Source organism: Prionailurus viverrinus, chromosome A2 (genome assembly GCF_022837055.1).
Source record: "Prionailurus viverrinus isolate Anna chromosome A2, UM_Priviv_1.0, whole genome shotgun sequence".
Lineage (NCBI taxonomy): Eukaryota > Metazoa > Chordata > Mammalia > Carnivora > Felidae > Prionailurus > Prionailurus viverrinus.
Window position 1 is genome coordinate 158,652,143 of NC_062562.1, and position 15,119 is coordinate 158,667,261.

The 15,119-nt window shown below is 39.6% G+C and overlaps 1 protein-coding gene across 12 annotated transcripts in view; it reads right to left on the bottom strand.

Annotated features, from left to right (window-relative positions):
• TPK1 (thiamin pyrophosphokinase 1) overlaps nucleotides 1-15,119 on the bottom strand; it is a 351,530-nt gene that overhangs the window by 152,332 nt on the left and 184,079 nt on the right. For all 12 annotated transcript variants that reach the window (XM_047837362.1, XM_047837351.1, XM_047837356.1 and 9 more), the window contains one exon: nucleotides 9,652-9,747. In XM_047837362.1, coding sequence (XP_047693318.1) covers nucleotides 9,652-9,747 — 96 coding nt within the window. The remainder of the gene's footprint in view (nucleotides 1-9,651; nucleotides 9,748-15,119) is intronic.

The following is a 15,119-nucleotide window of genomic DNA, read 5'->3' on the forward strand; positions in this document are numbered from 1 at the left end:
AAGTTTCTGAGAGTAAAATAATTCTTGTGAAATCAGAATATGTCCAAAAGAACCAATGCTACTGGTAAGCGCATGAATGTGGGCAATAAACTGTAACTAGTTCAAGAGATTTCTAAAAACAGGGTCTAATTCTAAAATCATGTCAGTCTTTGAAATTTATCATAAAATCAAAAGATCACAATATATTTATCTTTTATGATATGCGCAAAATGTTTTTGTAAAGTGTATATAAATTATGTGTCTTCTATAATTTACAACATGCAATGCATTATGTAAATATATAAGTACATTATATAAAATACATTGCAGATCACAAGAACTAAGGTATAAAACAATGCATGGCTATTAATACTACTGTTGTTATATTTTTATTAAACATTTTCTATGTAGCAGGCAATGAGGTGCTCTGCCCCATAACTTGCTGATACGGGTAAGCTGTTATTCTCACTTTGCAGATGACAAAACTGAGGCTCAAAAACTAAAAAGCCTTCTATCACTATGCAGAGTGCCAGCCCTATTCCAAGCATTTGAATGCCAAATGTCTAAATTGCAAAGCATTGCATGGTGTTGGGAAAACTGGACAGCAACATGAAGAGTGAAACTGAACCACCATCTTACACCAAACATAAAAATAAGCGTAAAATGGATAAAAGACCTAAATGGGAGACAGGAAACCATCAAAATCCTAGAGGAGCAAACAGGCAGCGACCTCTGTGACCCTAGCCAAAGCAACTTCTTACTAGACACATTTCCAGAGACAAGGGAAACAAAAGCAAACGTGAACTATTGGGACTTCGTTGAGATAAAAAGCTTCTGCATAGGGAAGGAAACAGTGAAAAAAACTAAAAGGCAGCCTGCAGAATGGGAGAAGATATTTGCAAATGACATATCTGATAATGGGTTATCAAAAATACAGAAAGAACTCATCAAGCTCAACACCTAAAACACAAATAATCCAGTGAAGAAATGGGCAGAAGATATGAACAGACATTTTTCCAAAGAAGACATCCAGATGGCTAAAAAACACATGAAAAGAGGGGCACCTGGCTGGCTCACTAGGTTAAGCGGCCAACTTCGGCTCAGGTCATGATCTCGAGGCCCGTGGATTCAAGCCCCGTGTCGGGCTCTGGGCTGACAGCTCAGAGCCTGGAGCCTGTTTCAGATTCTGTGTCTCCCTCTCTAGCCCTGCCCCGTTTGCACTCTGTCTCTCTCTGTCTTTCAAAAATGAATAAATGTTAAAAAATAAAAACACATGAAAAGATGCTCATCACTCATCATCAGGGAAATAAATACAAATCAAACCACACTGAGAGACCACCTCACACCAGTCAGAATGGCTAAAATTAACAACCCAAGCCACAACGGATGTTGGCAAGGATGCGGAGAAAGAGGATCTGTTTTGCATTGCTGGTAGAAATGCAAGCTGGTGCAGCGATGCTGCAAAACAGTATGGAGGTTCCTGAAAAAGTTAAAAATAGAATTACCCTACCACCAGCAATTGCACTACTGGGTATTTACCTAAAGGATAGAAAACCACTGATTCTAGGGGATATATGCACCCTGATGTCTGTAGCAGCACTATCAATAGCCCAACTATGGAAAGAGCCCAAATGCCCATCGACTGACAAATGGATAAAGGTGTCATATACAGATATAACACACACAATGGAGTATTGCTCAGCAATCAAAAAAATTAAACCTTGCCATTTGTAATGACATGGATAGGGCTAGATGGAGTATATTATGCTAAGTTAAATAAATGAGTCAGAGAAAGACAATTACCATAGGATTTCACTCATATGTGGAATTTAAGAAACAAAACAGATGAACATAGGGGAAGGAAGAATAAAAAAGAGAGGGAGGCACACCGTAAGAGACTCTTAACCATAGAGAAAAAAACAGAGGGTTGCTGGAAGGGAGGTGGGTGGTGGGGATTGGGCTAAATGGGTGATGGGTATTAAGGAGGGTATTAATTGTGGCGATGAGCAGTGGGTGTTATACATAAGTGAGGAATCACTAAATTCTATTCCTGAAACTAATGTTATACTATACGCTAACTAACCAGAATTTAAATAAAAACTTGAAGCAAACAAAAAAACGAAAAGACTAATAATTTTAGTAATAAACATATTTCCTATTACAATGGTAGACACAAGGATGATAAATCATCTCAACATATGTTGCAGGAGAATTAGTAGGATATCCAGAATACTATTAAGAAAATCCCTTCAAAGAAGGACGGAGTTAAGGTTTGCTATGATGTCCTTGGGAATTTGCATTAATGTTACTGGAAATCTATTTATTCCTTGAACAAATATTTATTGAGCAAATAACTGGGAGACATTAAAGATCTCAAGCAGATATGCATTTAACATATAAGATAGGAGTTTTAATAAGAGACTAGAGGGAATGAGGTCAAACAGATGCTAATAAATAACCCAAATGAGAAATGATGAAAGTCTGAACTAACCAAGTAGCAGCAAGACTGGAAAGAACAAACGGGCACAAGACGTACCTATGAATTAAAGGAGCTGTGACCAACGGGTCAGGGACGGCAGAGTGAAATATAAGGATACTCTCAGGTTTCTGCCAGGCGAATGGATGGTGGTACCAGTGAATGAGAGAGAGAAGAAAGAGAAAATGGGATTCTGAGAGAAAAATGATGGATTTTGTCTTAGACACTGAAATGAAATTCTTCTGGCCTTCCTCTCAGCAGTTAGAAAAAGGCTTTGGAGTTTTGGCTGAGAGGTATAAATTAAGGAGTTAATGGCACAGGAGTGATCACTGAAGCCCAGGGAAAAAAGATACAAGTAAAAGGCAGGTGTGGCAGAGTATGGCCCTAAGAAGAGCCAGGTGAAAATGGAGGTGTTGATGGAGACCACAGGACTCTGACAGGTAAGGAGGCAGGGCAGGAATGAGGGTTACTTCTGGAGCCAATCGCGATAAAATTCTATCAAATCCCAGTTCTATTTGATTAACTAGCACCACCCTTTGCTGTCTTGGGAAACCAGGAAGGTTGAGGACCCGGGCTGTTGCCATAGCTTAACGATCTTCAAGTTTCCAACTAAGACTTTCAATCAGGCATAGTTTTCCCATTAAACAGTTGCCAAAATGTGCGACAGAGAAACTTTTGTGGCTATTTTGAAACTTTTTGAGGAACCACTTGAAAGGTGAAAGAGGTCATAGAAAGGTATTTGGATTTGCCTGGGTGCTAAGAAGTACGTGCCTTTTAATTCTACCTCACTGAGCCATGTCACAAAAAGATGACACCACCCTATAGTTAGAGCATATGTCAAACAGTGAACATCTTCCCCACCCCCCCCCCCGCCCCCAAATGAACTCTTTAGTTTGGAATAATTTTAGATTTAGTAAAAAGTTGCAAAGACAGTACAGGGATTATACCCTTCACTCAGTCCCTGAATATTAACGTCTTCTGTAACTATGGTGCACCTGTTCCACCTGAGATGGACACCAATATACTACTAGGAACTCACTTCCAGATTTCATTCACATTTTCCTAGTTTTCCACTAACACCTTTGCTCCATTTCAGGGACCAATGAGAATGCCACATTGCATTTCGTTTCCATGTCTCCTTCATCTCCTCTCAACTGTGACAGTTTTTCAATCTTCCCTTGTTTTTCAAGACCTTGAAAATATCGGTCAGGTATTGTGTAGAATGATATTCAATGTGACTTTCTCTGACTTCTTTTCAAAGATTAACCCGGGATTAAGGGTCTTAGGGAAGAACTTCCCAAGTACCCTTGTCACCCTTTATGTTAGAGATAGAGGGGCCTGGGCTATCAACAGGAATTACCACTGACATTGTTGATTCTGATTACTTGACTGAGTTGGTATCTGCCAAGTGTCTCTACTGTAAACTTTTTATTCCCTTCCAGAATACATGTTAACACACACAACACATTTATTAAATTCTGCTTTAGAGGAGACTGGAATCTTGCCAAAGATACTGGCTCACTGGAGTAGACTATACTGGAGACACCAGAGTCCCTTGGAAGTTAATGCTCAGAACACTATTATGGTTCCTCCCACAATCCTAGGAGTCAGAGCTTAGGAGAGTGATGAGTAATTACTCCAGTCAGATACAGTCTTAAGTGAGGACCAACAGGCATTTGTATAAACAGACAAAAGTCATCAGTCCATTACAAACAATAATGCACAAATAACCCAACACTGAAAATCAGTGGATACAGCAATAGCACTGCTAGGAATTTATCCAAGGGAAACAGGAGTGCTGATGCATAGGGGCACTTGTACCCCAATGTTTATGGCAGCACTTTCAACAACAGCCAAAATTATGGAAAGAGCCTGAATGTCCATCAACTGATGAATGGATAAAGATGTGGTCTATATATACAATGGACTACTACGTGGCAATGAGAAAGAATGAAATCATGACATTTGCAGCAACGTGGATGGAACTGGAGGGTACCATGCTAAGTAAAATATGTCAGTCAGAGAAAGACAGATACCATATGTTTTCCTCCAATGTGGATCCTGAGAAACTTAACAGAAGACCATGGGGGAGGGGAAAGGAAAAAAATAAAAAGTTACAGAGAGGAAGGGAGGCAAACCATAGGAGACTCTTGGATACTGAGAGCAAACTGAGGGTCAATGGGGGGAGGGGGAGAGGGGAAAGTGGGTGATGGGCACTGAGGAGGGCACTTGTTGGGATGACCACTGGGTATTGTATGGAAACTAATTTGACAATAAATTATAATAAAAAAAGAAAATTAGTGGATACAAATAAATATTCTAAAACTCATAATACTTGAAGATGTCTAAACATAAGGTAGCTATCTGAGAAATACCACGTAGGAATTAAGTAGAAAGACTAATATCCTTTACCGAATCTCAATAGTTGAGAACTACAATTCAGAAATAATCACATAAAAACTATTCTAATACATACAAATCACAATCTAATATTTGCTCAGGCTATTACAAGAATTAAAAAAAAAAACAACTTAATACAATAGGTCATAATCCCACAGTCCTTATTTAACTTGCAGTCATTAATATTTGTGTGCATGTATAAAGGTTGGGCACTTGCTCTCATTCATACAGTCCTTATTCAGCATACTGCATCATTTGATTGAAAAACTGATTGAAAAAGACATGGCATAAGGAAGCTAAAATGTATTAAAATTTTACCAAACACAATGAGTACACAATCGACAGTGTGAAATTAACGACAACTTCTCTGCCCAAATTGTGTCTAATGTTAAACCCATGCGCAAAATATCAGAGAGTGAAATAACAGATTCTGTTGTCATATAATACTCCTCTATTTTAGGAGGTCTGTTATTCTTGGGGCCTTACAATCTGGATGTATTTGTGCTTCATCCTGAACCACACACACCTTACATTTTTACAAAGTCAGAGCAATAGATTTTGATGTTTTTTTTACTGAATTCAAAGGTTTGAATCTCAAGTATGCATCACGGCATCAGAAGAAACATGTGCTCCCTGAAGATCCAGTCATATCGGATGGCATCCTGATAATGTATTATTCATGACTCAGTTCCAGATAAACAATGTGGTTACATAAAAGCAAAGCATTAAAAAGTCACATGTATCGATGAAGCCTTTTGCAAAAAAAAATAAAAGGTGAGGGTAAGCAGGTTTAAAATAGATAAATAAATAAATAGATCAGGTGATTTAGGGAAATTTTTTTTTATTTTTTTTAATTTTTTTTTTTAATGTTTATTTATTTTTGAGACAGAGAGAGACAGAGCATGAACGGGGGAGAGTCAGAGAGAGAGGGAGACACAGAATCCGAAACAGGCTCCAGGCTCTGAGCTGTCAGCACAGAGCCCGACGCGGGGCTCGAACTCATGGACCGCGAGATCGTGACCTGGCTGAAGTCGGACACTTAACCGACTGCGCCACCCAGGCGCCCCGATTTAGGGAAATTTTTAAATAATTTTTTTTTTCAACGTTTATTTATTTTTGGGACAGAGAGAGGCAGAGCATGAACGGGGGAGGGGCAGAGAGAGAGGGAGACACAGAATCGGAAACAGGCTCCAGGCTCTGAGCCATCAGCCCAGAGCCCGACGCGGGGCTCGAACTCATGGACTGCGAGATCGTGACCTGGCTGAAGTCGGACGCTTAACCGACTGCGCCACCCAGGCGCCCCTAGGGAAATTTTTAAAAATTAATCATATGTTCTGGGTAGTAAACTCCTTTAGCCTAAGGACAGACCCTAATTCAAATCCTATAAAGTTCTAATATGGTACACAGTATGGTTCCTTAACATATTAAATCTTACTTTAATTCAATTCCTTTATATTTTAATTAAATTTTACTTTTTTTTAACAATTTTTAAAATATTTATTTATTTTTGAGAGAGAGAGAGAGAGAGAGAGAGAGAGAGAGAGAGAGAGAGAGAGAGATGGCATGAGTAGGGGCGGGGCAGAGAGAGAGGGAGACAGAATCTGAAGCAGGCTCCAGGCTCTGAGCTGTCAGCACAGAGCCCGACAGGGGGCTCGAACTCACAAACCGTGAGATCATGACCTGAGCCGAAGTCAGATGCTTATCCGACTGAGCCACCCAGGCGCCCCTATAATTACATTTTAAAGTATATGCTAATAAGAGAAGATCTTACTATAAAATACAGACATTGATGACAACCTCATATTTATAATTTAGCAAGTAGAAAAACAGCAATGTATGATAATTTGGACTTATTAGGTGGAGAAGCATAAAGGATTCTTTTTATACAGTTTATGCAGATTTTAAGAAGAAATTTTTAATGGTCCTCATGATGATCTCACTAGAGGGTACGACAACGTGTGCAGGGGCATCTTCTATAATTTTCCTTGCTAATGCTTCTAATCTTGCTTTTCTCTTGCTATTACATTAAATCACATAAAATGATGTACTTTGAGGTTAAATGTAAAGACAGGTGGAAGCTCACAGATACCCCATTTTGTCAGATTTACTATAACCTGAAGGTTATATTAATACAACCACAAGGTTTTCATTGTGAGTAATGGAGCCTTTGGTTTATTCAATTATGCTTTTTAAAACACCAAACCCATCACGCTCACTGTCCATCTGAAAACGCTTTAAACTCCCTGCCATTGGTTCGCTGAAGCACTATCCATCCTCCCACGCCGAGGTATCTGTCCTTGAACGCTCTTCTCCCTCTGCCACCCACCCCCCACTTGTTTATGATGCCCCAGCCTTCTCTAAAAAGCCCTTCCCCTTTCTGTGTTGTGCTCGACCCTCCTGTGCGTTCCCACAGGCTCAACATTCATAGGCCACTTCTAACACTCAAGGTCCTGCTGTTCAGTCGTGAGCAAGATAGATCTGTCCCAACTTTGTGGGTCATACAGTGAAGCTGGGAAGAAAGGCTTCGAGCCAACAATTAGAAATAACCAACAAAATTATTAGAAGTGCTCAGAGTGTCTCAAAGGAGAACCAAGGGGGAACAGAAACGTAGAGTGGCAGACCCCAACCTGGAGGGAGGGGGAAGAGGAGTCCTCTTTAAGGACATCCCCTGTTCTGCCATCGTGATATAGACCAAGAGAAGGAAAAATTTGAAAAATATTTAAAAAATGTGTAAAAAGTTCTAGGCAGAGGGGCGCCTGGATGGCTCAGTCAGATGGGTGTCTGATTGAGGCTCAGGTCATGATCTTGTGGTTCATGGGTTCGAGCCCTGAGTTGGGCTCTGTGCTGACAGCTCAGAGCCTAGAGCCTGCTTTGGATTCTGCTCCTCCCTCTCTCTCTGCTCTTCCCCTGCTCATGCTCTGTCTCTCTCTCAAAAATAAATGAACACTGAAATAAAAATTCTAGGCAGAAAAGGCAACATACACAAAAATCGCTCAAGGCAGAGAAGACGGAACAGGCCATATTTTAGGAGCAAAGAGAAAAAGTAGTGCAAGATAAGCTGGACAATGCACTGGGCCTAAATCATGCCAGGGCCCAGAGGCATCCATGGAAGCTCACTGCTCCTTTTTCTCCCAGAAAGAACTCGCTAGGCCTGGGAGGGGGCAGCTGGCTGTCATGGCCCAGAGGCAACTCCTTCAGGATGCAGTAGCAAGTGCCATCAAGGTACAGCGGTCCCTAAGAGCGTCCAGCCCATGACTAAGCACAGTGGGACTGGGAGGGTCTGGTCCTTTCTACCCAACATGGATGCCTCCAACAGGTCCTCCTGCTTCCGCCCTCCCACTGGGCCCACCTAGACTTTACTAGATCTGTTTTGTGGATCACATACAGCTGATTACCCTCTTTTCCCCAGCTTGAAGCTCTCTCTGAATTTCACTGTTGATGAGTTTGAGATATGATTATTTATTTTCAGACTTAACGACCGAGCACTATATTACAGATACGATCAATTTGACACACATAATTTAATTTCAGTGTTGATGCTGGGAAAACTGAAACACAAGTTGTGAAGAACTTACAATTTTTTTTTTCTAAGAAACTCAAACTCAGTTATGTCCGGATGAAGCAATGGGCTTCTTTGGAACTCTCAATGGGCTGTGTTCTGTTTTCATTAAGCAAATATTTAATTATAGCAATTTATTGCCAGAAATAGCACAATACATTTGGTACCGTTCAAGCTACAACAGAGATGGGAAATGTCCACCCAATTACTTTTGTTCACTTTGCACAATGTGCTTCTCGTCAATTATGACAATTAACAAGGCTTGTCTTCAAAAAGAGAAAAGGATCTACTATGTCACCTAGGTAAATACATGCTAAAAGAAATCTCTGATAACCTTCTGTGACAGAGGAAGTTCTTCTCAGGGCTGCCTTGAATGTACAAGCAAGTTTTGCTAGTTTTCCTAGTTGAATGTTTATTTATTTTTGAGAGAGGGAGAAACAGAGCGTGAGTGGGGGAGGGTCAGAGAGGGAGACACACACAGAATCCGAAGCAGGCTCCAGGTTCTGAGCCATCAGCACAGAGCCCAACACGGGGCCCAAACCAATGAACCATGAGATCATAACCTGAGCCGAAGTGGGATGCATAACCGACTGAGCCACCCAGGCGTCCCGCTAGTTTTCTTAGTCTAACACTACATACACATCATGTGCCTCAGCTTACTTTCCTGCCCCTGCCAGTAAAAGAATGGTCAACTGTCATTCAGTGCTTCACATTTAATTTTGTTGACCTTCACTAAACTGGACTTAAAAAAGAGTCCACAAATGCAAAGCAGCGGACTCTTCACTGATTTCAAACAGAAGAGTTGATAACATTTTATTTATAGATGAGAGTTTGTAATGATGCCTCCTGGGCCAAATACAGGCCGTACTTGTTTGCGTGTTTTGCCCCCACAATATTTGAACACACTAGGTCTGCATGGCAACAATGAACAAGAGATGAAAAGCGATGACTTATTTTAGGCCAAAAATGTTTCAGCTGCTTTATACAAAGTCCACCTCCCCTCTTCTGTGACTTTCCCATGATAAAGCATCTGCATCTGTGACCTCTGATTTAAGTGAACAAATCAATACTTTGGCAGCTAAGTACAGATTTATTCAGTATATGGGAAAAATCTGACAGGGAATCTAAAAGATTGACAGAAAAGTAACCGATCACTTCCGATGAGTGAAAAGTTTAAGCGGGATTTTCACATCCTTGGTACCAAGACTCCTAACCACCAAAAAGGTGTGCATGTTACCTGTAGGTCTTTTTCCTCTATCTTTTTTTGGAGCAGTTCAAGGCACTTGGTGAAGTCAGTATGGTCTTGGTCAGGCGTTGATATAATCTCACATCCCTATGTGTTTAAAGAGAGAGAAAAGGTAAGAACACGTAATGAAGGCAGCCTTATTATGAACAGGATCTAAAACCATAAAAGATAAGGTATCAATAGACACAGCCAGTTATGCCTGTATTATATACCCCGATCATTAGTATCATTGTCATCATCTTTTTTTATCTCACATAACAAGACATCTCAGAAATGGTGTTAGAATATCACAATAATGGTCTGATTATGACAATCATTTTACTCAACAAAAGTGCAGCTTTATACTACGTTACTGGTCTTTAAGAATCACTGCTTGATGACATTTGAGACTAACATAAGGGCTCTAGTATAAGTATTACAAAATATATTCACAGTAAAATTACCTGAAATTAAAATGAAACAATCTCTAAAAAAAAAAAAAAGAAAAAAAAAGTCTGCATTTTTTTAAGCAGACCTCCCAAGTTCACTTACATGAATGGGAAAACTAATATTAATATTGAGCTAATGATAAAACTACATTTCAAGTAAAATCAAGTCTACTGTTGTATAAAATTACTTTACTGGACCTTCCTCACCCAATGTAAAAAGAAGCATGGAGAGCTACACCTGCATAAATATGTCTCTTGGATTATTTTTTGGACATAATGAAGTGAATTTATAAGGTCTTTGCCTCTTCTACACCAGATACCTAGTGAACAACTAGGAATATATTTATATATATGAAGTCACAAAAGTGCCAGCTGGTTGGCACTCGTGAACTTTGATGGCTAGAGAAACAATATTTCTGAAATGACACTTTCTCCTCCAATGTCTTACAGAGGCAAAGGTGTATAAAACCAGAGCGTGGTGGGACTGGAGACTTCTTAATTCAGGAACGTAACAATCCGTGGTCTCTCACAAACAGCTGAGTAAGGGGAAGTTAAATATAATCCAGTATATAAAGTTGCCATTCAAAGAGTTTTCAAGGATACAAAACACCCATACTGCCTCCTAAATTATTCTAAGAACTGTTCTCAGTAGATTTAAAGGTTCTTCTCAAACTTCAAGGTCTCTCTAAATGTGTCAAGTTCAGCCTGGGCTTCATTCATTTATGACTACTGTCCTACAAGGTAGCCACCAATGAAAAAATTAATTTCTCATAATTTAGAAATATGTTATACCCTAAAAGATGTATATATCATCTTTATAAAATCGTCTACATGTACTTTTCTGACCCTAAAAGAGCACTGAAATTTACTATCATCACCAAGCAAGGGCATAAAGAAGTTGACTTGTCTTAGGCTAATGCTCCTAGAAAAAAGATATAGGAATATGCCAGAACCTACGGGGATGTTAGCAGTGCTGAGATTAGACTGTCACCCAGCCAAACTGTCACTATACTGAAAGTTCCTTGAGGACAGGAATTATGTTGCATTCATGACCATGAGTGAATGAATGGTGAGTGGCACCACTCTGCCACATGGTAAGGGTTTGATAAATGTTTCACTAATATTCCTGAGGAATAAAAATGTAAGCTGGCAAAGGGGGGCAGGGGGCGTGTAACAGCATGGGATCTTACTGCCAAATACAGAATTTTAACAATGGGAAATAATCTATGCTCTTTTTAGTGCTGATAATACAATCACATCAGCAAAAGGAAACACAATGAAAAAGGCAAACAGAAGTAACAATAATACAAGAAACAATTAATAGACCCGTTTACCTTCACAGCTATCTTCACGGAATCAACACAGATCCATAGGAAAAATAATCGTGAATGAGAACCCAAGAAAGAATCTAGTCCCACTATAATATTTTGTAGATTAAGGAAATAAAAACAAGAGATTTTAAGGTTTAAAAAAGGTGGTTTTTTTTAAGGTTTATTTTTGAGACAGAGCATGAGTGGGGGAGGGGCAGAGAGAGAGAGAGAGAGAGAGAGAGAGAGAGAGAGAGAGAGGAGAGGGAGAGAGGGAGAGACAGTATCTGAATGAGCCCCCAGGCTCTGAGCTGTCAACACAGAGCCCAGCGCGGGGCTTGAACTCACGGACCATGAGATCATGACCTGAGTTGAAGTCAGACGCTTAACCGACTGAGCCACCCAGGTGCCCCTGAAAACAAGAGATTTAAGTGGACTTGCTAATCACTGGACAGCAGGGTGCAACAATGTCACATCTAGAAATCCTGCTTCTTTACTCTCAAGTGGGAGCAAATGCCTAGATATCAGACACAAAAAGGTTATAATAACATCTCCAGAGTTGGTTCCACAAGAATGGCATCATGAAAAAAGCTACCCCCGAAAAAGGAGCAAGGCTTGAATAATACCTGACTTTATCTCATCAATTTAAGACGGACACACAGAAAAGTGTAAGTCAGGACACGGAGACAGATTACCAGAACTGAAAAATTCAGACCGTATCTAAACCAAGAACTTCCAGAAACTCTGAGGTGTTGATCAGCCATCCGTAGCTTCTTGGAATCTTCCTAAGTTTAAATGATTCTAATCTCATCACAGATGGGCAACAAATTCACTGGAAGCAGAAACAGCTTCAACAGCCCTCACAGGGAAGCTCGAGACACCTAGAAGGACACCTGCAAAACGGAGCACTAGCCAAAGTGCAACACCAGGCCTTTGGCCAACTAAAGATGTTTTTACTGTTTTCTGGGCCTCATGATAACACAAGAAGGTCTAGAAGAGGAGACATATAAAACCAAAGAAATAATCAGCAAAATTCTGCAGAATAGGAAAAATGCAGAAATGCTATTAGGTATCAAGTGAGGTTCAACTATTTTATATTAATGTTTATTTATAATTATTTATGTATAGAGTAAGGCTCAATTTACTAGAGTCAGAAGCACTGGATACTGTGAAGAATTTTACTGGATTTGATGTTTAAAAAACAAAATAAAAACTCACAGTAATCCAAGGACCTAGGAGATATAAAAGCTAGGAAATCTGGCCAAATAATAAAGTACATCACTATTAGAAACCAAATAGATGGTTTCTAGTATTAGCTTCCTAATAGATGAAGGTGTACCTGACTTGAAAATATACGGAAAATTTCCAAAGCATAAACTAATAAACGTTTTAAGAACAGCTTTAACACATCAATGTTTGAGTGGAAACATTTGTTTTAACCATTACTGACTCTGATTTTTCTTAGTTGCTTAGAATATATTTTTTAGGATCCATATTATTGTTTTATAAGCCAGCAGGTGGCTCCAATCTCATTCTATGTGCTTTTCTTATGAAGTTTTTGTCATTATACAAATAGAAATTTAAATAACTCAATTCTAGTGGCACCTGGATGACTCAGTTGGTTAGGCATCTGACTTCAGCTCAGGTCATGATCTCACAGTTTGTGGGTTCCAGCCCCACAGTGGAGGCCCGCGTTGGGCTCTGTGCTGACAGCTCAGAGCCTGGAGCCTGCTTTGGATTCTCTGTCTCCCTCTTCTCTCTGCCCCTCCCCTGCTCATGCTCACTCGCTCTCTCCCTCAAAAATAAACATAAAAAGAAAATTGAAAAAAATAACTCAATTCTAATAATAAGCTCCACTGGTGGACACATGTTTTTAAGTGGATTATTATTTTTTAATATTACACTGTTAATTTTGTTTTATATTAGAATTCAAAGAATTGATGTCACGAATTTCAGTACGTGTAAATATCAAGGCTACTCTAATTTTGTTCTAACCCAAAAACAGTCTTCTGAAGATGAGAAAGCACAATGCCGCCCCTTCCTTCTAAACCCTAACCAAACACAAAAGGAAAAGCGAGGAGAACTAAGTTTGAATGAGTTTAAGAATTCTGTTCCAGTGTGTTGAATTTACCACAGACTTCCTCATCAGGTCTTTCTCATCCCATAAATCAAAACCAGAAAAAGACGCATGTAAATTTAATTATAAATAAATGACCAGGGGGTCCAGTCGACTACTTTTTAGAGTCTTACTCTACGTATGCTGTTTTATTAAACTGTACTGTGTATGGAAGAAGTAGGGCTCTACCAGATACTAAAGGGCCAGTGCTAAATAAAAACATGAATATCATAATCAGTAAACATGTAAATTATAAATATGTGTGTGTCTGAGTGTGAGAAAGACAGCCAGGTAAGGGGAGGCTCCTTTTCTTCCTCTTTCCATACCGAGAAACTCCTAGCCACACTTGCTTGTGATTGCTTGCAAGAAAGTCCAGTCTTCTATTCATCCCTAAATTTCTCCTTTCTTTTTGTTGGGTAGTAGGGATAGTGTAGGCATCTGAGATCCCATTCTGCTTTTGGACTAAAACTACACTCTAAAATAGAGCCAAGTGTCAATCAAAAAGAATGAAATTGTGCCATTTGCAACTACGTGGATGGAACTGGAGGGTATTATGCTAAGTGAAATTAGTCAGAGAAAGACAAATATCATATGACTTCACTTTAAGATACAAAATAGATGAACATTAGGGAAGGGAAGCAAAAATAATATAAAAAGTAGGGAGAGGGACAAAACACAAAAGACTCTTACATACAGAGAACATAATAGGATTGCTGGATGGGTTGTAGGAGGGGGGATGGGATAAATGCTTACGGGGCATTAAGGAATCTACTCCTGAAATCATTGTTGCACCATATGCTAACTAACCTGGATGTAAAATAAACAATAAATAAAATTTTTAAAAAATTTAGAAAATAAAAATATAAAATAAAATAGTCAAGTACAATACACTGGAATGAGACACCTACTCAGAAAACTGCCGATTATATTAGCTTCTGCTCCATAGAGGTATAATGAACATCCCCAAACTACAATGTTGAGAATCACATTGTAATAGAAAACATGTACTAGGAAAATGAAAGAATTCACAATATCAAGCAAATATCATGAATTCATATTAAAATGACAGGTGCCCTAAGGTTCAGGAAAACAAAACTGGAAGGTGCAGAAAGATGTAGAGAAGTTACAAATAAGGTAAATTAGGCCGGTTGCCAACATGCTGATTTAGCAGACTTGAGGAGAATGAAGACAAACAAGCAAACCTACTTAAGTAAACAAAAGCAGAACTTTACACATGAGGGAGTGAGCTCACGGAGCAAAGGAACCCAAGTGGAACACATCTCTCTCTCTCTCTCTCTCTCTCTCTCTCTCTCTCTCTCTCTCTCACACACACACACACACACACACGCATGCACGCACGCACACACAAATTCTCGTGTGGCCAATCTTTGCCTACAACTTTGGGAATTCTGGATGTCCGGTCAGGGAAGGAAGACTCAAGCCTCCTTGAGCAGCCGTCGGCACCTGCGTGTCAGTCGCAGGGACAGTACAGGTGCATTTCAAGCAGTCGACAGAAATTTGATGGACAGAATAACGATGGACGGATTAACACCGTCTCTCTCCTCATGGCACTAATGGAATGCTTCTCTAAAATACAAATGTGGATCA